The 19,914-nt window shown below is 50.9% G+C and overlaps 8 protein-coding genes across 8 annotated transcripts; 6 read left to right on the top strand and 2 right to left on the bottom strand.

Annotated features, from left to right (window-relative positions):
- Positions 1-265: 265 nt before the first annotated feature.
- Positions 266-2,151, top strand: M436DRAFT_45592 (Dak1-domain-containing protein; the record flags this gene model as incomplete). The annotated part of the gene is made up of 3 exons (XM_013572607.1): positions 266-737; positions 799-992; positions 1,039-2,151. 3 exons carry the CDS (start codon positions 266-268, stop codon positions 2,149-2,151), a joined length of 1,779 nt encoding a protein of 592 aa, XP_013428061.1.
- Positions 2,152-2,303: 152 nt separating this feature from the next.
- On the bottom strand, positions 2,304-2,708 carry M436DRAFT_81542 (cytochrome c oxidase assembly protein cox19, mitochondrial; the record flags this gene model as incomplete). Its single annotated transcript, XM_013572881.1, has 2 exons — positions 2,304-2,595; positions 2,656-2,708. 2 exons carry the CDS (start codon positions 2,706-2,708, stop codon positions 2,304-2,306), a joined length of 345 nt encoding a protein of 114 aa, XP_013428335.1.
- Positions 2,709-3,283: 575 nt separating this feature from the next.
- M436DRAFT_81541 (uncharacterized protein) lies at positions 3,284-3,745 on the top strand (the record flags this gene model as incomplete). The annotated part of the gene is made up of 1 exon (XM_013572880.1): positions 3,284-3,745. One exon carries the CDS (start codon positions 3,284-3,286, stop codon positions 3,743-3,745), a length of 462 nt encoding a protein of 153 aa, XP_013428334.1.
- A 2,102-nt stretch (positions 3,746-5,847) lies between these two features.
- On the top strand, positions 5,848-7,515 carry M436DRAFT_45343 (TPR domain protein; the record flags this gene model as incomplete). The annotated part of the gene is made up of 1 exon (XM_013572567.1): positions 5,848-7,515. One exon carries the CDS (start codon positions 5,848-5,850, stop codon positions 7,513-7,515), a length of 1,668 nt encoding a protein of 555 aa, XP_013428021.1.
- Positions 7,516-9,952: 2,437 nt separating this feature from the next.
- On the top strand, positions 9,953-10,806 carry M436DRAFT_45674 (alpha/beta-hydrolase; the record flags this gene model as incomplete). The annotated part of the gene is made up of 2 exons (XM_013572624.1): positions 9,953-10,120; positions 10,177-10,806. Coding segments are annotated over 2 exons (798 nt in total), but the record flags the coding sequence as incomplete, so codon positions are not given.
- A 681-nt stretch (positions 10,807-11,487) lies between these two features.
- Positions 11,488-12,129, top strand: M436DRAFT_63467 (uncharacterized protein; the record flags this gene model as incomplete). Its single annotated transcript, XM_013572707.1, has 1 exon — positions 11,488-12,129. The coding sequence occupies one exon, from the start codon at positions 11,488-11,490 to the stop codon at positions 12,127-12,129; it is 642 nt and encodes a 213-aa protein (XP_013428161.1).
- An 880-nt stretch (positions 12,130-13,009) lies between these two features.
- Positions 13,010-13,180, bottom strand: M436DRAFT_18667 (uncharacterized protein; the record flags this gene model as incomplete). The annotated part of the gene is made up of 1 exon (XM_013572400.1): positions 13,010-13,180. A coding segment is annotated over one exon (171 nt), but the record flags the coding sequence as incomplete, so codon positions are not given.
- Positions 13,181-19,188: 6,008 nt separating this feature from the next.
- On the top strand, positions 19,189-19,803 carry M436DRAFT_63465 (uncharacterized protein; the record flags this gene model as incomplete). Its single annotated transcript, XM_013572706.1, has 2 exons — positions 19,189-19,594; positions 19,700-19,803. 2 exons carry the CDS (start codon positions 19,189-19,191, stop codon positions 19,801-19,803), a joined length of 510 nt encoding a protein of 169 aa, XP_013428160.1.
- Between the last annotated feature and the right edge of the window lie 111 nt (positions 19,804-19,914).

Genomic DNA, 19,914 nt, shown 5'->3' with positions numbered 1-19,914 from the left:
CTTTTGCACCCCGCCAAAAAGCACCCCGCTCATTTCCCCGCTATGGCCCAGCCTCTCGGATTCTTACCCCTCTGAGTACACCCGGCAGAGACACCAAGATGAGGCTCAGTCCCCGGCACCAAAACGCGGTCTCGGAGGCAAGCAGCTTGGTATGTAAGCAAGACAAGCTCTAGCTCCTCTTCTTCCCATTTCCTCCCGTGAAACGCTTGCAATTTGGCACACGACAGCACCCAGCAAAAGCACCATCGCCAGAAGAAACGCAACAATGGCAACAAAACACTTCTTCCCCGACACCCACAACCTCGTCGTCCGCGGCCTCGAGTCTCTGGTCGCAAAGAACCCCCATCTCTCCCTCGACGCCCCCAACAAAGTAGTCTACCTCCCCACGCACTCTTCCTCCAAAGTCTCTGTGCTTTCCGGCGGCGGCGCCGGCCATGAACCAGCCTGGTGCGGCTACGTAGGTCATGGTCTGCTCTCTGCAGCAATTAGCGGCGAAGTGTTTGCTTCACCATCGACAAAGCAAATCATGGCTGCAGTGGAAAAAGTGCCGAGTGACAAGGGAGTGATCTTGTGTATCACAAACTATACGGGAGACAACTTGCACTTTGGGTTGGCGAGGGAGAAGGTGGCTGGTGCGGGCAGGAAGGTGGGGATGTTGAGGATGACTGATGATGTGGGTTTGGGCAGGGAGAAGACGAGCAAGTTGGGTAGGAGAGGATTGGCTGGAAACATGTTCGGTAAGTTTGCAAGAAGCAAAGAAAGAGAGATAGCAGGGGGATGTGGCTGACAGTAGCATAGTTCTCAAACTCTGCGGTGCCGCTGCCGAAGAAGAGTACGACTTTGACACTTGCTTTGCCATCGGCGAGAGCGTCAATGGTCATTGTATTACCATTGGATCATCGTTGGATTACTGTCACATCCCTGGACGAGCACATCACGAATCCCTACCTGCAAACACACTATCGGTCGCTCAAGGCATCCACAATGAAGCTGTAAGTCTGCCCAGCTTTGGACAAAGACTCCACTGACGCAAAGCAGGGCCTCCATGAGAAGGATATTCCTCCACCAGACGAATTGATACAAGAGCTGCTGCGCTACCTCCTCGACGAGAACGACAAGGACCGTGCGTTTGTTCAATTCACATCAGATGACGAGGTAGCCTTGCTCATCAACAACTTCGGCGGTCTCTCCAACCTCGAACTCGAAGCCTTGACATCCTTGACCATCAGCCATCTCAAGTCGGACTGGAACATCTCGCCGACAAGAGTATACGCACAGCCTTTCGAAACATCGCTTAACGCGCCCGGCTTCAGCATCTCCCTCCTCAATCTGAGCGGCGTCGCAAAAGAGACAAAGATGGAGGAGGACAAGCTGTATGCATTGCTGGACAGAGACACAGATGCACCGGCTTGGCCGAGGAACTCATACGGTCAGAGCAGAGTCGACAGCCCGACACAGACAAGGGCGTCGCTGTCTGGCCACGGGACGGTGTCTTTTGGACCCAAGCTGGACGTGGCCACACTCGAAGGTGCACTCCGAAGTGCGTGCGAAGCGGCTGTAGCAGCGGAGCCCGACATTACCAAGTGGGACATCGTCATGGGCGACGGCGATTGCGGCGAGGCGGTCGAGGGAATGTGCAAGGGTGTCCTTTCACAACTCTCAGCCGGACTGGTGTCGCGACACGAGGGAGCATTGCTGCCCATTCTTGACGAAATCGAGAGTGGAGTCGAAGAAATCGGCGGGACGCTCGGGGCCATCATCAGCATCTTGCTCGCCTCGTGGACGTCAGACCTCAAGAACACGTATCGCGCCGACTCTTCCCTTGATTTCAACGAGCAAGTGGCGGGCCGCAGTGCGGGACAGGCGTTGAAAAACCTGCAGACGTACACACCGGCGCGTGTGGGCGGACGAACAGTCATGGACACATTGATCCCCTTTTGCGAGACGCTGTCCGAACGAGGCGATCTCGAGGCAGCCGTGGCTGAGGCGGTCAAGGGTGCAGACAAGACGGAGGGCATGGCGGCCGTGTACGGGAGAGCGACGTATGTTGGTGACAAGATCAGCGAAAAGGACGTGCCCAGGGACCCGGGTGCTTATGCTGCGTCGGTCTTCCTGCAAGGTCTGTTGGACGGACTCAAGGGCAAACTGTAGAGTGGTCAATTGTGTTGGAGTGTAGCGTATGAACAGCCATCCGCCTCTTTTCCGCCTCGTCGTATTGCATATTGTTTGCGCCGGGGTATTCATGTATGCCCATTCTCTTTCTATTCTTACAAGCCGCCCTTCCTCTCTCATCATACATTCTCTTACTTGTTGCCACCTTCTGGCGTCTTATTCGCTGTTGTCGCATTGTTTGACGGAGCATGTCCAGCAGCAGCAGCGGCGGCCAAAGCCTGTGGCGTGTTGTCATAACCCAGATTCTTCATCTCGTCAGGCGCCATGAGGTTGTTGTCCATGCGACATTGGAGGTAAATCTTGCTCAGCATGCGGCACTCGTCGTCGTTCATTCCTCGGTGGGCGCGTAGGCAGCGCAAGTACGACTTCATGATGTGTTGGCACTCGGCATCGTGGTCGAGAGGGAAGGAGCCGCGCTCAGGTCTGCAGGGGCGCCGTCAGCGGGTGCGCAAAGGCGGTGGGCGAGTCGAGTCGAAGGCGTACGGTGTGGGTTTCGCGATGACTTGACGTCCGCCGGGTCCGCCGAATGTTGACATGTTGTTGTGTTGTGGTGTGTGTTGGAATGATTGTAGAAGGCGAGATGCTCAGTATGGATATCGCGGTGGAAGGTGCGACTCCCCCGACCGCCAGGGTCTTGACCGAGACAAACTTTTTATAACTTTTCGATTCTTCTGCATCTTCACGTGCGATGCTTGTCTTCCTTGCGCGCAGACATGGATCAAGCAACGATATGTCTACGCAGTTGTGGGTGCAGAACACCCTGACGAAGGTGCTTGTGTGTTGCCTCGCACAAGTTTCTCGTTCGCCTCGTCCTTCGTCCCTCGGATCCAAGCCTGTGGCTGGAAATCCAGATCCCTTCTATGAAAAGAGTTGTCATCCAGCATGTGCATGCAACATCACCCAGACGACATCTGACTGCTGGATTCGCTCTGGCCTGTGTATGTACACTACAAGATAGTTCATCTGGCATTGCGGTATCTGGACTCAGCGTCCTGCAGCCAGTGGCTGCGCGTCAGCCTCAATTCTCAGCCGCCCATCTTCACCGTGATCCAAAGCGGGACCGACTCCCACCTCTCTTCCCTTCTCATTGCCTGTCGAGCCCTTGCACACGATGGCTTTGACAGTTGCAGGCGCTCATGTGGCTGTTGGCCCTCTGCTATCTGGTTGTTACAGCATCGTCAAAGGAATTAACCAGCTCCATCAGAGTTACAAGTTCATACCCCTGACACTGTCGTCTATCGCCACGACCTGTAACATGACCAGCTCAACCTTGGAACAGGTTGAGTCCACGCTCAAAGATTATACTGGCGCCTGGGGAAACCTTTATCAAAACCTTCTCGAGCAGTTCGACGGCATCCAGATTGGATGTACCATGACTCTGTCCTTGCTCGAGACGCATGTGTCGGACTTGCTCAATATCGCTGCCAGCGACGTACCTTCCATGGCCCAGAAGACTGCGAGGATCGACAAACTGAAAGCGTTGTACAACGAATCCGACATGAAGGAACTCTTCGGTCAATTCAAAGACTATAACGCTCTGTTGAACACAGTCCTCCATCATCTGCAGAGGTAGGACAATGACGAGTATGAGATGTGCTCAGACTGATGATGACCAGTGATAAGCAAGACAGGATGCTAGAAATAATGACAAACCAAGAAAAAACTCTGGAAAGCATGCTCCAAGCCCACAACTCTCTCCGCAGACATCTTCAAGCGGCTGACAAGTCTTCGAGCGTCGACAGCGACGCTGCGAGTATATTGACTGTAGCGACAAACAAGTCAGCTTTGGCAGCTTTCGATTTCGACCCAGTCATCAAGGCGACCGCTGTTTACAAGCGTTGCATGAAACGCCGTAGTGATAGGACAGGCTTGATGTCTCTGGGGTTGTCGAGTCTACAACTCATGCCGACCTCCCGCGTTTTGGCGGAGTCGGAAGGACCAGACGAAATGAGTGCTCAGACAAGCACAAATCTGGAATCTGACCATCGTGCCCGTATATTACATATGGCAATTTCGCCGGGGTTGGTCCTGGCGGTCGCTTCACCTGGGCGAATTCGACTGTGGAATCTAAAGACCGGCAAGGAAACCGCAAACGTACACTGCAAGCTTTTTTACACAGGGTCCAGTGTAGCTTTTTCTCCGAATGGCACCTTGCTGGCCGCAGTACTGGCCGATGCCGAGGTTAGCGTGTGGGTTCTTGAGACAGGCGAACAACCACGTAGAGTGCACATACACAATGTGCATTCTCGTAGCACCCTCGCAATATCTGCGAACAACGAAGTGATTGCTTGTTGCCAAGACGAAGAGATCATTCGGGGAAGTTCCGAAAGCAAACTCGTGATTTATCACATGCCTACTGGCAAAAGAGTCAAAAAATCTCTCCCACTCGATGTACGGCCCAGAATGGTTTCGTTCATTCGAAATGATTCACAAATTTTGTGTTGTGGTTCAACCAGAGTGGATATATGGGATGTGCCCACGAACAGCCTCACTTCAGTCTACGAGGATCTCGAGGCCAGATTTACTCACAGCATCGTCACCGATAGCCTCATGCTGGTTTGTGTCAATGGGCTCAGCGAAATTGTCTCGTTCGACTTAGAAGCGGGAGCGCAGAAGGCGCCTGTCAAAATCAATCTGCCGGGCGTTTACCGTTTGGCGTGCTCGCCAGGCACAGAGGAGATAGCCTATGCAAGATTTGATGGCGGGATCGGTACCTGCAATCCGACGACTGGATTCATCGAAGAGGGCCCCATAGACAATATCACAGGAAGAAAACACATAGCGATGTCTCCCAACGGGCAGGCGATATACTATGGCGGGAACGATGGCAAAGTCAAGCTTTGGAACTGGCGAATATGATAGAGCGCATGTAAACATGTTTAATCCCTGTTCTGGATGTGAGTCTGCGAATGATCTCACCAATTTGAGCGAGGAAAATTAGCTACGAATGCTCCTTTGCTCAGTAGTACTGCACCCCTGATTCTCTTGGAAAAATGGTATGCTTGTGAGTTGCGTGGTTGCGTAAAAGGCTTGAGAATTGTGTGAAGAACTTTTGTTGCTGAGCTGCAAAAATACTCGGAGGTCCTCTCTGTATTATAGCACGCCATCAGGTCGACAGGCACTCGACTACGGCCATAGATTGCCCCGATCGTCTTTGATATCGCATGTTGAGTCATCGGTCCGACGGCACCAGCGACACAGTGTTGCAAATAACGTTTGCGGCCGACAGCCTTAGTCTGTCATAAGCCGTTACGGTCTTTCTCAAGCCATTGTCTTCCTATCTTTGCACCAAGTCAGGCTGGGGTTCTGCTTGAGAACTGCTAGACGACGAGTGCACAATCATGATTAGCGACATGAAATGCTTTGCTTGTAATGATTAGGCGTCATGTACTCCATGCGATACAGATCGGCAAGAGGCTGCGCGTGAATTTGTCCCTTGTCTCTGCCAGCGTCTGCAGCCCGAAGTCAGAGAGCAAGCCTGATCTCCGCGTGTGTTTCTGCGGCATAAGCTTACGCTCATGGGGAGAGTTTAGACCGACTCGGTGTCGCCTACAGATAGGCTACCGCCCTTCAATCTCTTCCGCTACCGAACTTTAGCCCTCTTTCTTGGTCCCGCACCTTTGCGGCGACATCACTTGTCCCACCATCCTGTCACGCGAGATGTTTGGAGGTCACATGGCGCCAGATGAGTATCCCTTCGATCTAGGCACGCATCACAAGTCTGTCACTACGACAAGCGACACCGCTCAGATATGGTTCGACCGAGGGCTGGTCTGGACCTACGGCTTCAACCACGAGGAAGCCGTCAAATGTTTCGAGCGCGCCATCGAGCAGGACGAGAATTGTGCTTTGGCGTACTGGGGCCTCGCATATGCCTCCGGTCCGAATTATAACAAGCCCTGGGACTTTTTTGACGAAGATGATCTTTTCGCGACGGTGAAGAAAGCTGACGCTGCGGCTCAAGAGGCGCGACGCCGAGGAAGCTCTGCATCGCCGCTTGAGCAAGTCCTCATCGAGGCGCTACAATCACGCTATCCGTCTGATCTGTCTCGTAAGTATGATCAGGATGACTTCAAGTCGTGGAATCAGTCGTATGCAGATGCTATGAGAAAGGTTTACTCGGCATTTCCCGAGGACCTCGATGTCGCAACACTTTTCGCGGATGCCTTGATGAACGTCACTCCTTGGGGCTTGTGGGATCTGGAGACTGGTGAGCCCGCTCCGGGCGCTCACACCGTGGAAGCGAAGGAGGTGCTTGACCGCGCCTTGAGCAATTCGGACTCAGATCGGCATCCTGGGCTCTTGCACATGTACATCCACTTGATGGAGATGTCGAGCAAGCCTGAATCAGCTGTGCCCAAAGCTAATCTCCTTCGAGGTCTCGTCCCCGACGCTGGTCATCTACATCATATGCCTACCCACTTGGACATTCTATGTGGTGACTACGAGTCTGCTGCCATCTGGAACCTGGAAGCTATCAAGGCAGATGAGAAGTTTTTGAGTCGAGTCGGTCCAGTCAACTTCTACACACTATACCGATCGCACGATTACCATTTTCGCATCTATGCTGCAATGTTTGCTGGCCAGTCGAAGGTGGCTTTGGAAAGCGTTGCAGGCCTCGAGGCGTCGTTGCCCGAGAATCTGCTCCGTGTTGCCTCTCCTCCGATGGCTGATTGGCTCGAAGGATTTCTATCTGTACGAGTACACGTCCTCATCCGGTTCGGCATGTGGGAAGACATCTTAGCGCTGGAGCTCCCAACCGACGAGCAGCTATTCTGCGTCTCCTCGGCATTTGTGCTCTACGGACGAGGTATCGCATTTGCAGCGACCGACCGAGTCCAAGAAGCGAGAGAAACTCTACAGCAGTTCGAAGCTGCACTGAGTAAAGTTGCAGCATCACGCATGTTGTTCAACAACCGCTGTATCGACATTCTCCAGGTAGCCAAGACAATGTTGTACGGGGAAGTCGAATATCGAGACCGTAACTTTGACAAAGCTTTCGAGCATTTCGAACAAGCAGTCAAACTTGACGACAGCTTACCATATGACGAACCATGGGGATGGATGCAACCCACCAGACATGCTTTCGGGGCGTTGCTGCTCGAACAGGGTAGGATTGATCAAGCCGAGAAAGTGTTCAAAGCTGATCTGGGATATGATGATACTCTTCCTCGTGCTTTGCAGCATCGAAATAATGTCTGGTCGCTACATGGCTATAATGAGTGTCTTGTGAGACTCGGTAAGGCCAAAGAAGCAAAAATCATCGAACCTCAATTGGCGAAGGCTGTTGCAAATGCGGATGTACCGATTGAGTCTTCATGCTTCTGCCGAAATGGCAACTGAGCAATGTCGATAGTCACAAGACCGTGTCGCTTACTACCCATACTCCTTTCTGTTCTGTCTGACCAAATTCATCCATGCAATTTCGTTCAATCATCTCCTCGTTGCAAGAAGCAAGACCAGTCGTACATGCAATTTGCGACCCGAGGAGACTCGCAGTATGGTCCATGATGTGTTGTCAGACTACCCACTCATTCGATATACGAACGGGAACAGAAGAGCCCCTGCGCGGTCAATAATGCGACACAAATTCACAATGGAAGATGAAACATGTGGCAGTCTGTGACAAGATGCAATACGAGGTTTGAGATCCTCTCTGGAGAAAAAGCTGTCGTTCCTGAGCTGAGGAGATCAGTCGAGATCAGCCATGGTTTCCAAACTTTTCGTGTTCAACTAGCGAATGTCCCGGAGTTGCACGTTCAGAGACCATCGCTGCTTAATGGACAGGGAACGGTTTCTTTCTTGGAGCGATGTCCTCCTCTCTGGGCCGAACTCGGCTCTGCCAGGAAGTATCGCATGTGTCTGGTTGCTACCAGGCGAATATGTTGTAGCAGCAAGCAAATATTGTTGAAAACGTGGTCCTGTATCGGCTCTGATTCGACGAATAGCGATCGATATCGCGAAAAATCGCAATTCATAGAAGTGCCGCAAGACAAGCTTTCTTGACAGCCACATCAATCAGTTCGGACCTGAATCGGCGGGACGATTGAGATTAGCAAGCGCCACTGTTTGCGTAACACGCGCTTCAGCTTGAGAGACTGCACAGGCATATGACGGAGACAGCTTGTCCCATACGGATTCGGGTGTTCGACATCAACTTCTTACGACGCCAGAATTACTGACCCTGCCCGAACCAAGGCGGGACGCTTGAAAGTCATGTCTGCTGCGTGCAGGTATCCCCGCAAAGTGATGACCAGGAGATCGAAGCAAGCCCGGCAAGAAAAGGAAAGTTTAGCCAAAAAGATTTGTCCAGGCACAAACCCGAAGCGGAGCCGGGAATCATCTACCCCACTCTCTGTTTTTTGTACACAGTTCCTTGACTCTTCGACTTCTGCTCTCATGCTATGAAGGATGTCTGTCAAGTCTATGAGACGAATCCCTTGGGACAATCTCGCTTGAAACAAGCTACGAGACAAGCAACGGACCTTCTCGTCTCTATGCGAAACGATCGCTGTCCGCCTCCATGCGAGATGCGATCATGATCTTGGAGCGACCGCGGCCTGTGTGCCTGAAAATCCGGGATGGCTTGTGAACCGAAAGTGTATATCCAGGACGCATGCTTGAGATGTCACCACTCACGATTTGGACCGGCCTATGAGATCGAGTCGCTGCCACATTCCACCAGAGATTTGTTTTGGCATCATGCAGCCTCCAACCTTCGAGTATAGCCGGACGCTCAATCACATGCATTCCAAACAGACTACAGCAATGGCTGGATGCCATTGTTCCCATGACGCGGGACGTGAATATCTCGGCCGACTTCACGCTGAGCTTCGTCATGCCTGAGACTTTCTTTGTTTGGAAATGCAGCCATAAAGGCCTCTCACTTCCCAGCTTGCGCACCGGGTATCCTTGGAACAAACGCCCTAGTATGACGCGAACATCTACCCTTCTCACTGTGCTATCCGTCGCGGCATACGTCAGTGCACAAACCATCCCTGCTGCCAGTCAATGTCCCACCGCCAACGGCCAGACTATCACGGACAGTAATGGAAGCACATATCGAGTGACCTGCTCGTCGGACAATAGCGTCGGGTCGTACTCAAACACTGGCGCAAGCTCCTCATACTTGGACTGCATGAGTGCTTGCGATGGTGCCGCTTCCGCTGGCTGTAAAGGCTTCACCTACGTGGGTGGAACGGACGGCGTTGGGTCAGGAACTTGCTGGTTGAAAAAGAGCATGGGAACTTACACCACCGCGTCTGACACTTATATCTCTGCTGTCAAGATTGATGACGCTGTCTCGTCGGCGAAAAGTAATGTCGCATCGACTCTGGTCACTTCTGTGTCATCAGCTGTTTCAGTATCAAGTGCTGCCGCAGCCTCCTCAACCAATCTATGCCCTTCGTCCAATTTCACAAACTACGTGGACACCGCAGGAAACAATTGGCAGATTCTGTGCGGCTTCGACACAAGTCCTGGCTCCGTTGGTTCGACGTCCGCTTCGACCTTCCAACTGTGCCTAAAAGCTTGCACAGCCACCACAAACTGTGCTGCTGTGACTTACATCGGCACTTCATGCTACTTCAAAAGCTCTTTCTCCAGCTTGATCACCAAGTCCTCAGCGTACAGCGCATTCCTGGTCAATACACAAAAGTATCCGGTCCCAGTTTCTGGCAACAGCAAAGCAAGTTCTGGCTGTGGAGCCGCATTACCTGCCGGTGTGCAACTGGGAGGCGCGTCAACGACCTTCCAAATCACGTCAAGTGGAATTGTGCGATCGTTCAATGTACATGTGCCAACTTCGTACAAGAACAACAAGGCTGCGCCATTGATCATAGGCTACCACGGACGATCCAACAATCAGCTTTCGGTAGAGAGCGACTCAAAACTCTCAAGTGAGACATGGAATCCATACGCGATCGCGGTTTATCCTCTGGGTATCAATGTAAGTCTCAAAGTCTGCAACCTTATGAGTGTCGGCTCAAAACTGATGTACCACAGGGAGAATGGCAAGGTGATCCGGATACAGTAGGAGGAGGGTACGAGGACATGACCTTCACCACCAACTTACTCGACTACATCACATCTCACTATTGCATTGACCAGAGCCGTATGCTAGCCACAGGGTTTTCCAACGGTGGAGGCTTCGTCGGCACGCTCGCATGCGACCCAACCTTGTCCAAGCGCTTCAGCACTTTCGCAGCAAACTCTGGAGCAGAGTACACCAATACCACAGGCACTTGCATCCCGTCGACCGTCTTTACAAATACTATCGTACAGCCAAAATGCTCGCCAGGTAGATCTGACTTGCCAATGCTCGAGTTCCACGGTGATGCAGACGGCACTATTCCCTACCCCGGCGGCCCTCGACGTGGTTATTGTCTACCCACAGTGCCACACTGGGTCACTGATTGGGCTCTCAGAGACGGATTGTCAAGCTCCAATGTCACCTCATCCCTGGCAAACGGCAATGTGACCAAGTACGAATTTGGTGCTTCGAATGGTGTGCAAGGATTGGTGACCCACTACAAAATTGCTGGGTGGGGGCACGCGTGGGCAAGTATCAGTGCTGGAGCGCCGATTGATGCTTCGCCGATTATCATGGATTTTTTCTATGGCCATTCTGGATGATGAAAAGAATCTTACCTCGTTGCTTTGGGATAGAATCTCTACATTGTATACACTTATGAATGATGCCCTGTTGCTTTTGTTGTATGACCGCATCTCTGAGGATGTGTTGTCAATTCCAGGAAGCGGGTCGCTGAATATGATCTGAAACATACTTTTTATTATATGAAATAGTGTCAGTTATCCGAGGATCAGCCTGGATGACCATCCCCTTAGTATATATATAGGCTGCGTCGCCGCGGCTGGAAGCTCACCACGAATCTTGAAGTTGACGGGTCCCATGTTAGTTTTGCTGCCTACGTGATACGAGCAACTTAATGATTACCGATCTTCACACTAACAGAAATTGTTGCAACAGCTTGATTTCATGGGTTCTGAACCATTCCAATGGCAAGTCACCAATGATCACCCCGTGCGATTACAAGGCCGACTTGATCACAGACACTGCGCTGCACCACACAATGAGATCCTTCGACGCGGTTGGATTGGCTCTGGTAGATCTCTCGACCGACTAGAGACAGTGAACTGGTTTCAATATCATGGGCAATCGACCATTGGATGCCGACAGCATCTGTCTTCAGACCTCATAGCCTTTCTGGAGCAAGCACAGATGGTCAAGAACGATGACCAATTTTGTCTGTTTTACTATGTCACGGGTCTCTCATCTGGGAGTCGTTTGACGGAATGGTCGAGGATGAAGAAAGGTACAGATATCTGACACTGTATGGCGCGACATCTATGGCAAGTCATCCTAATGGCCTCGCGTTTGACCAAAGAGAAAATAAAGCCGTGATGCAGATGTCGATACACGATACTGACCTTAAGCTCAACGGACGCACACCATGGTATCCTCTCGAGGTGACTCTTTCCGCGTGGCTTGACATGATTGATGTTGGGAAGATAGAAGCGGAGGACGATTCTGTTCACGGAGTCGAGGAGAATGGACCTTGGATATGCAATCATCGGAACGATCTCATGGTGCAGGAGACAGCTGATGTATTCAATGCTTTGGTGAACAGCATGGAGACTCGGATGCGAGAAGAAGGACTCCCAGTGCCAAAAACATCGGAATCCTTGCTCCCAGACTCTGTCTTGGATGCGTCAGGAATACCTCCCGATTTTGCACGATCATTCGTTGCCAAAGCTCGACGCCCAGCATTTACGCATATTGCGCCAGACCTCAGTGTTCCTACCACACAATCGTTCGCACAGCAACCGTTCTATCGTGGTCATGATCTTGAAACGGAGAGAAACTTCGACCATACTTCGGGTGTGGATCAAACCAATACTTCTTTTCGCTTCCTCGAATTCCTTTCAGCTCGCTGATCGAGACGAAAACGAAGACCCTCCTTTTCAACCCCCGTATGACAAGTCGCCCTCGATCCTAGCTCGAGTATATCTACTCGAATCGGAACGTTTCTTGATACACGGATTCGAAGATGCAGTCAAGCTAGTGTTACCATTTGGAATTGGTGCGAACGGATTTGCTCGACCACCCGACGGCTCGAGAATTGGGGACCGACGTATCGAGTAGGATAGCTCTTGTGGCGATAGACACACTGAGCTATACCAACAAGGGTGGAACTCGTACATCGAGATGCACAAGGTGCGTTTGATCAAAGTTCTCGAGAGTTGGAGGGGGATGGTCGAAAGGGGAGACTGGAAGGTTGGTGAGAATGGAGTCGAGGGGCACATAAAGACCTTCAAGGAGGCCGATACTGAAGAGGGGGGGAAACTTCGTAGTACCCATCGGCTGGTGAGAGATCGGTGGCTGAATATTCAGCATGTCAAAGGAAGACGGATGATCAGCAGCGCTTTTGACTCAGGGAATCAAGAGAAGATAGTGCATCTCTACTTCCATTTCTCTTACCATCTATGATTGTGGAGCTCATCACTTTTGGATGCCAATATGGTACTCTCATCAATCTTCCCTACTTGGTATGGAGAAAATGCCTATAGATCTGTGATGAGAAGCACACTAAGCTTTCTCAGCCATCACCCAGCCAAGTCAGAGAGCTGTGTGCTCTGATGAGTGTGGTCTAGAGACTTTACTGAACTAGACATAACATCGCGCATGCTACATCGTAAAATCCTCCCTTGGTTTTCCCCTATTCCCTCTTGGCTGTGTGTCTGTAGCGTTGGGTTCCTGGACTGGGACATCATGATGTGGCGGATGCCAGCCCGAGGACTCTCGTTCCTTGTTCCAATTCTCTAGCATCCAGCTGTTGATTGCGGACCAGTCCTTGCACTGGTGCAGGGTACCCCATCCATCCACTGCCCGCGACATTCCGTCCGGATCCACCCTGGCACCCTCGTAAGTGATCTCCAAATCACACATCAAAAGTTGTCGCAGATAGTCGAAGCAGTGGTCGAGGTGAGCTGGATGATCGTGGTAGTCATGTATAGTTCGTGTTGGATGACCAAGAAGAAGCTCAGTCACCTCGTCGCGTATCGAGCGCTAAGTCAAGACCATATCAGCAATCTGAAGCAAAGGTGTGATGACCAATCAGTTGGAGTCCAATCTTACCAGGCAATGTAACCCATGAAAGCCTGATACGATGATACGCTCCCCTCCATCATCAGAGACTGGAATGCCAGGTTTCATTCCGAGTCGCGCCGCATCTTGCACGAAAACATGACCGTGGTGCACTAGACTATATCAGCGCGACGCAAAGTCCTTAGCCTTCATATAAACCGACCCAATTCGTGCCACAGATGTCTTGACGCCATATCAGTCAGATTTGCATATCGTGGCTCTGGGTTGAACTCGACTTCAACCAATGAAACTGCATGAATCAGCGACAGATCTCACTAATCCCTGAGATGTTCAGATGTACAATTTGGAATCAACTCTGCGCGAACCCCATCGTGACGGACAGAACGAAGACCGATAGCCATAGCCGTAGTCGTACTAATGGAGAAGATGACTCCAGCAAGAAACCACAATATTGCAACACGACCCGGGACGCGTGGAGTTTGAGTATCAGTGAGCGTCGAAGACTCAAAGTCGAGTATCTCATCGCTCACTCTATCGAGGGCTTTGTATCTGCTCATCGTTGTTCGAGGAAGGGACTGACAAGAAATACCGAATCAATTGAGGATATCTTAAGGGTATCATGTAGACCTGAATGGATTTGGAAGAAAGGCTGTGACAGCTGGGAATTATCAGCGAGGGATCCTAGCGCGGACTACTCAAGCAGTACTCGGTAGCTGCATGCAGCGGAAACGGCGGCGGAAGCTCATTAGAGTTCGGGCTTCGATTTGCGCGTTTTTGATCCTTATGTCTGGGAAGCGCCCTTTATCTGCTCCCGCTTCGGCGATTGGATCCCGTGCGGCTGATGCCTCGATGTATTGACAGTGATCTGCCTTTCGAAGAACATCCGCTTCAACACTTTGCCAAGCAGAAGTGAGAGGTTGAACACTATCGACTTTCTGCCATGCTCTCTCTTGACCAACGTAAGTGTGCACCCAGACTTTGCAAGTCCTAAGATCAGTGTGTCTGATGCCGCTCAACAGAGTCCTCGAACTTCGTCGTCGTCAAGCAAGGCGCAGTCAAATGCCTCGACGCCATTTATTGTCTTCTACCTGAGTGGACGAGATACGGGATCAGCAACCAGGTACACGAAAGGGCACCAAATAATGGCAGAGCGGCTTACCTGGATGGTCTACGAGGAGTTGCGTCCTTGTTTGTATTCGTCCGACATTTCATACTCCCATGGTATAGAGCCGTGGACTACGGCTATTACCAGACACCCGATCTGACAAGTTTCCTCCGCCTCCCGGTCATCCGTGTGCTGTACTCGGGGCCAAATGTACCAATCTTCCTGGTCGTCTCTGGTTATGTCGTCTCGCTGAAGCCTTTATCCTGCGCACATAAAGGTAACCAACATTTGGCTCTTGAGTCACTCGCCTCATCGACTTTACGGCGTGGGTTCAGAGTCTTCGGACCTCCATTGTTCATGACATTTGTAGTCATGTTACTCACACAGCTGGGTATGTTTGATTTTTCCTATGCTACAATGCCAGGACACGTCCCTACACATCCACAGAGGGCAAGTAGTCTGATGGCACAAGTCTATGCCTGGGGAGCATTCATCCACCAGGATTTGCTGAATCCTTGGAAATGGTCGACAGGCAGATTTGTGTATGGACCTCATTTGTGGACTGTGCCATTACAATTCCGGTGTTCCATGGTTTTGTCCATAAGCCTTGTCTCTCTCACACCGGTTCGTCCGCCCTTGAGGATGCTTTTGCTGCCCATGATGGTCATCGCCTGTTTTTTGGGCGGTCGCTGGGATGTGGCATTATATCTCTACGGCATGCTTCTTGCTGAAATTGACATCTCGTGGCGTAAGAGTGGCATCGAGGATGTGTCTATGTGTGGTAGCCGTTCGAGGATGCGTGGACAGCACGGTAACGTCCCAGCGATGACAATGGGAGGTTGTTTGATTCTGGGTCTCTACTTTGCATCGTTTCCACGCCACAGCGGACCGACAGCGAGCTTTGGATATGGCTGGACAGACAGACGTCTTTCAACGCATCATTGATGAGCCTTGGGGCCGCTTGGTCAACACAGCCGAGCGAAAATCGCGAGCTGCTTAGGCCACAGTGGCTTGCTCCATCGAGTCCCAGCTGGCAAATGTTGCCGATATGCGAACGATAATCAAAACCACATCTTCCATATCTAACTCGATCCTTCAGCTATATTCCGTGCCTTTATAGTGCTACCGCCTCAGCTTCCTTTTCCGGTGATCGGAATTGAGTTTCGTATGAAGCCTGCGCGGCCTGCGCGGGAGGATTGGCGCGAGACACAAGCTTCACACTATTCACGTGTGCAAAAGTTGTGAGAATTCGCCACCCCCAACTTCGAACTTGATGCTCTGATCAGCTAGTCTATCTACCATTAGCTTGATAGCTATACTACCATAGTCAATTATCTTATTATACACGTCAATATGGACCAATCCAGTGCCGCTGAAGCGTTGTTTGAAGTAGCAGCTGGTCCTGGCCCTCGTACGCGTTCTTAGAGCAGGACTCGAGACTCGAGCCTCTCAACCGCTCCACCTTCGCCAGCACCTCCTACCGCACACCGGGGCACGCGACGGCATGTACACTTCGATCTAGAGCTGGAAACTGGTCCTTCTAGTGCTCCTGTTGCTATACCGGCTCGATCAACCCGTGGAAAAGCGCCAGTTCGTCTTGTTAATCAACAAACACTCCCCGAATCCACCTAACGTCAGGTTACAGCAAAACATCCTCCCTCTACCCAACTACCACAACCACCTCTAAAAAAGGTATCCGCTAGTAGGAAACCACTTTCCAATGCTGCGAACACGTTAGGCAAAGAACGGACATCAAATACCTCAAGAAAGACCAAGATATAGGCCCTGGCGACTAAAAATCGACCCGCGAAGCTATACAACAACCTAGCCCCAACCACTCGCCGATCAACCACTACTACGAATAAGGTCACCAAACTTCGCAGCAACCTTCCGAAGGGTCATAAGACCGCCACTGCGAAGAAAGTATCTTCAGATTCGTCTACTGTCACTACAGGTCCTGTCGCTATAGCACCTCCTGTCCCAATTCCATTTAAGCTTCAATTTGACACACGCTAGGGCCACCAAAGGATCTCTAAAAGTGACACTAGCCTTGCCGACAGTAACAAACCATGGGCAGAGGCTTTAAAAGAGATGGATGGAACTGTCATACCTTATTTAGAAGGTTAAGGGATCGCGCTGTTCTATCTATGGAAAATCAAGGCCTTAATTACATCGACCGGTGCTCGCGGTCTCCGTCAGACTAAAGCAGTTGTTCTTGCTAGGGTCGAGGGTGGTGGTGAGCGCTGGAAGAAGGCTATGGACCTTGTTCAATTTAATGCTCGCAGCGGCATAAAGGACCTGTCTCTTATAGTTGAGTCTATATGGACGCCTGATGGTAAAGAACCAGAGCCAGAGGCACCCCCTGCGTACGAAGCACCTTTAAGTACACCTCAGTCTTCTCAAACCTCTCGCCATGCTCGATCTTAGAGATCGATCGAACAGACCACCAACTTCATGTCAGAACGAGCAGTATTCTGGGACTCAATTGTTAAGTTCTGGGATTGCCCAACCCCACTACGATGCCACATCAAGTTACGCAGAGGTCTTGCATGCTTCCCGTATTAGGGTCGCCATTACGAGATCGTCCTTGCCGTTTCTAGCCGATGGCGCGATGAGGTTAGGGCCGGTAGAGGTACCCTCGAGCAGCCAAACAAGGCGATCCGAGACCTTATTAAAAGACTCCATTAGGCCAAGGAAGCTGCGCTTGAGAAGCAACCTTAGAGACGACCTAATCCTGCACAAGGTTCACCTTCTTAAGGCACTGTTAACAACATCTATGTCGGCCATGAGAAGACTGCGCAATCACTAGCGACTACACCAACCACTCCTACTCCTCGACAGGTCTCGCCAGTGCCGCTAGAGCTAAATACCTCTGCTAGTTGGGAAGATTATTGGGACGGTGTAAAATTGGCTTACCCTAATTGGTTAACAGGCCTTAATCGAGCGAAGGCAGCGCTTAAAGAAGACTACTGGACCTTAAGAATGCTTTACGCATCTTCCGATGACATGTTATTACGAGTAATCAAGCAAACTGGCCTTCGTATAACCCTTTATGAGGAACTGACTAAATTCGTCGATAATTATAAGCGTCAATAACGACGACAGCAGAACTCTAACCAAGCAGCATTCAACCCTCGCCATAGCAGTAATCTAAGCGAGTTTAGAGGCTCTGTCTCGCGACCCTCGTCGGTCTTAGGCCCTGGCTCCACCAGCTCGAGCAGTAGTGATCATGAGATCTAATGGCACTTGGCTGCGTACGAACAGGTTTCTAACGTCTACTTCTTTAAGGGCCCATGTAACTGCTTGTTCGAGGTGCAATATCCATGCCTTCTTGTAATCTGCCAGTTCTAGATCCTCTGGTTTTGGGGCTAGGTCTCTTTAACGACGGAGCCACTGTTTTAAGAGGTGGAAGGTTAATTTAATAGGGTTGAGGTGTGGTGAGTATGGTGGCAGGTATAACAAATGGATGCCAAACTGGCGACCCAAATCAGTGATCTGTCGGGGTTAGTTTACTATGGAGTTCTCACCAAAATTTGACCATACCTTATCTGAGTGATGGGTCGAGCAGTTATCCATTATAACGATCGACCTCCTTCCTAGGAACGGTTCGCACTGAGGTAAGATCACTGCTTCTAGCCAGTATTCATACATGGCTTAAGTGACCGCGCCCTCAACGACAAGGGATGAGCCATACAGATACCCATATACATCTAAAGCTGGCAGTACTGAGCATCGAGTCTTGTTAACTAGCTCTGACCTTGTGTAGGCCGGTAGACCTATCTGACTCCATGAACGACGGCGAAACATTACCTTCTCGCTGCATGCAGACTCATCAAGATATACCAGCATATCCATGGGATCAATACCAGCGTCGAGGCCTTGCCCCATCAGCTCGGCTAATTGCTCAAGGTATACACCTTGTTGCGCATTGGATTGGCGACTTGCAATGCGTGTATTGACCTTGTTGGATAGCTCTTCTTCCTTCAAGAGTCTCGAGATAGTTGACCTGTCAACTGCAACGTCGAATTGACACCATAATTCGAAGACCAACTCTTCCTGCCATAGGTCGTTCTTTCTAGAGAGCAGATCAATAAGATATTCACGCATTAGTGGCGTGATCTTGCGTGGCGCTCCCATGCGCTTAATAGCTGAGGAAGGCTTCCGAACCTGCCCAAAGAGATCTATATTCTTCTGCATACGATAGAGCGTGCTGCGAGGCGCATGGGGCACGACTTTTGAGACAGTGTTGACGTCGCAGTTGTCGTAAAACATGGCCTGTATAAGATCCTTCTCATGGTCGTTTAGAGGCATGTCGCGAGCTCAGAATTAGCCTTAGAACGATGCCTGTTGTATAGGTCAATACTGCTAGAAATCTAGCATTGACTGATGAGCAACTACCTTGAGCTATACCGCTTGAATTCGGAGTGACAAGAGCTATATAACGTGCTAAATTCGATGTACAATGGTCAATTAGCTAGAATTGAGAGCTCAGAGCTATCAAGTTCGAAGACGGGGGTGGCAAATTCTCACGACTTCTGCACCAGAGAATAGCAACCAAGCTCGCGGTATGTTACGTGCGAAAGACGCGAGCCGGGTTATCAGTGGCCCAACATGCAACTTGACATAGACAGGAGACAGGAGCTCGACGATACCGACGCCGTTTAGGTCAAACCAATCGAGTACACGGATCATCACGGCAAGATTACACGACAGGCCGTCTGGAAAACGCATTTTGTGCCATGGTTCAGCCGAGGCCGGGTTAACAATTCTGTTCAAGACCACTATGTGTTCAACACTCGTTCGAACGACTCTACGAACCATGAGCAAAGCAACCGAGCTCAGTATGCTTGAGTTTGATGAGTCTGCGCCGTTCATACCCAGCCATAGTCATGACACATCCGCAGATGATCTGAGGATAGTCGTTGGCGGCGTGGATAGTACCCGCCAGGAACGCGAAGCTCGAACATACCGCTTTCTCTCGCTTGCCTTGCTATTGATCTCGATACCAATGATAGCAAGCTGCTTCCGAGATGCCACTGATCACCAATGCACCCGCCAAATGTCCACTTGGTCGCCCATGCTTGACGCTGTCGAGTATAGATGGCGTCGCTTCCTGCCAAGTGACGGCGATCTTCTTGGTGGACAACCCACGCAAGATTCGGAGATGAGATGGGACGGACTGTGGGAATGTGAGTAGCCGCGTCAAGTTTGTCTCTTCCTAAATTTACTGATATGAGTAGACGGTTCAATTGGTATCCCTAGAGTAGGACTGCCGCTTCTCAATAAGTCTGTAGACGACGATTGGAAGCATCACGCCGCCGAGCTTGGTGGCGGTATCGTGGGGTTCATTGAAGGATTCCATCAAATACACTGCGTCGTAAGCATTGTCTCTTCTTGAGTACGATACCAGCTAATCCAGTCTGGCAGCATCTTTTACGTCAATATAGCTACCGTGATCGATACAATTATAGCGAGAACCCAGCCTTTCTGCGAGGAATTGACAGCTTGT

Source organism: Aureobasidium namibiae (assembly GCF_000721765.1).
Source record: "Aureobasidium namibiae CBS 147.97 unplaced genomic scaffold scaffold_7, whole genome shotgun sequence".
NCBI lineage: Eukaryota > Fungi > Ascomycota > Dothideomycetes > Dothideales > Saccotheciaceae > Aureobasidium > Aureobasidium namibiae.
The sequence above is the reverse complement of the archived record's forward strand: the minus strand, read 5'-3'. Positions and strand labels throughout refer to the sequence as shown.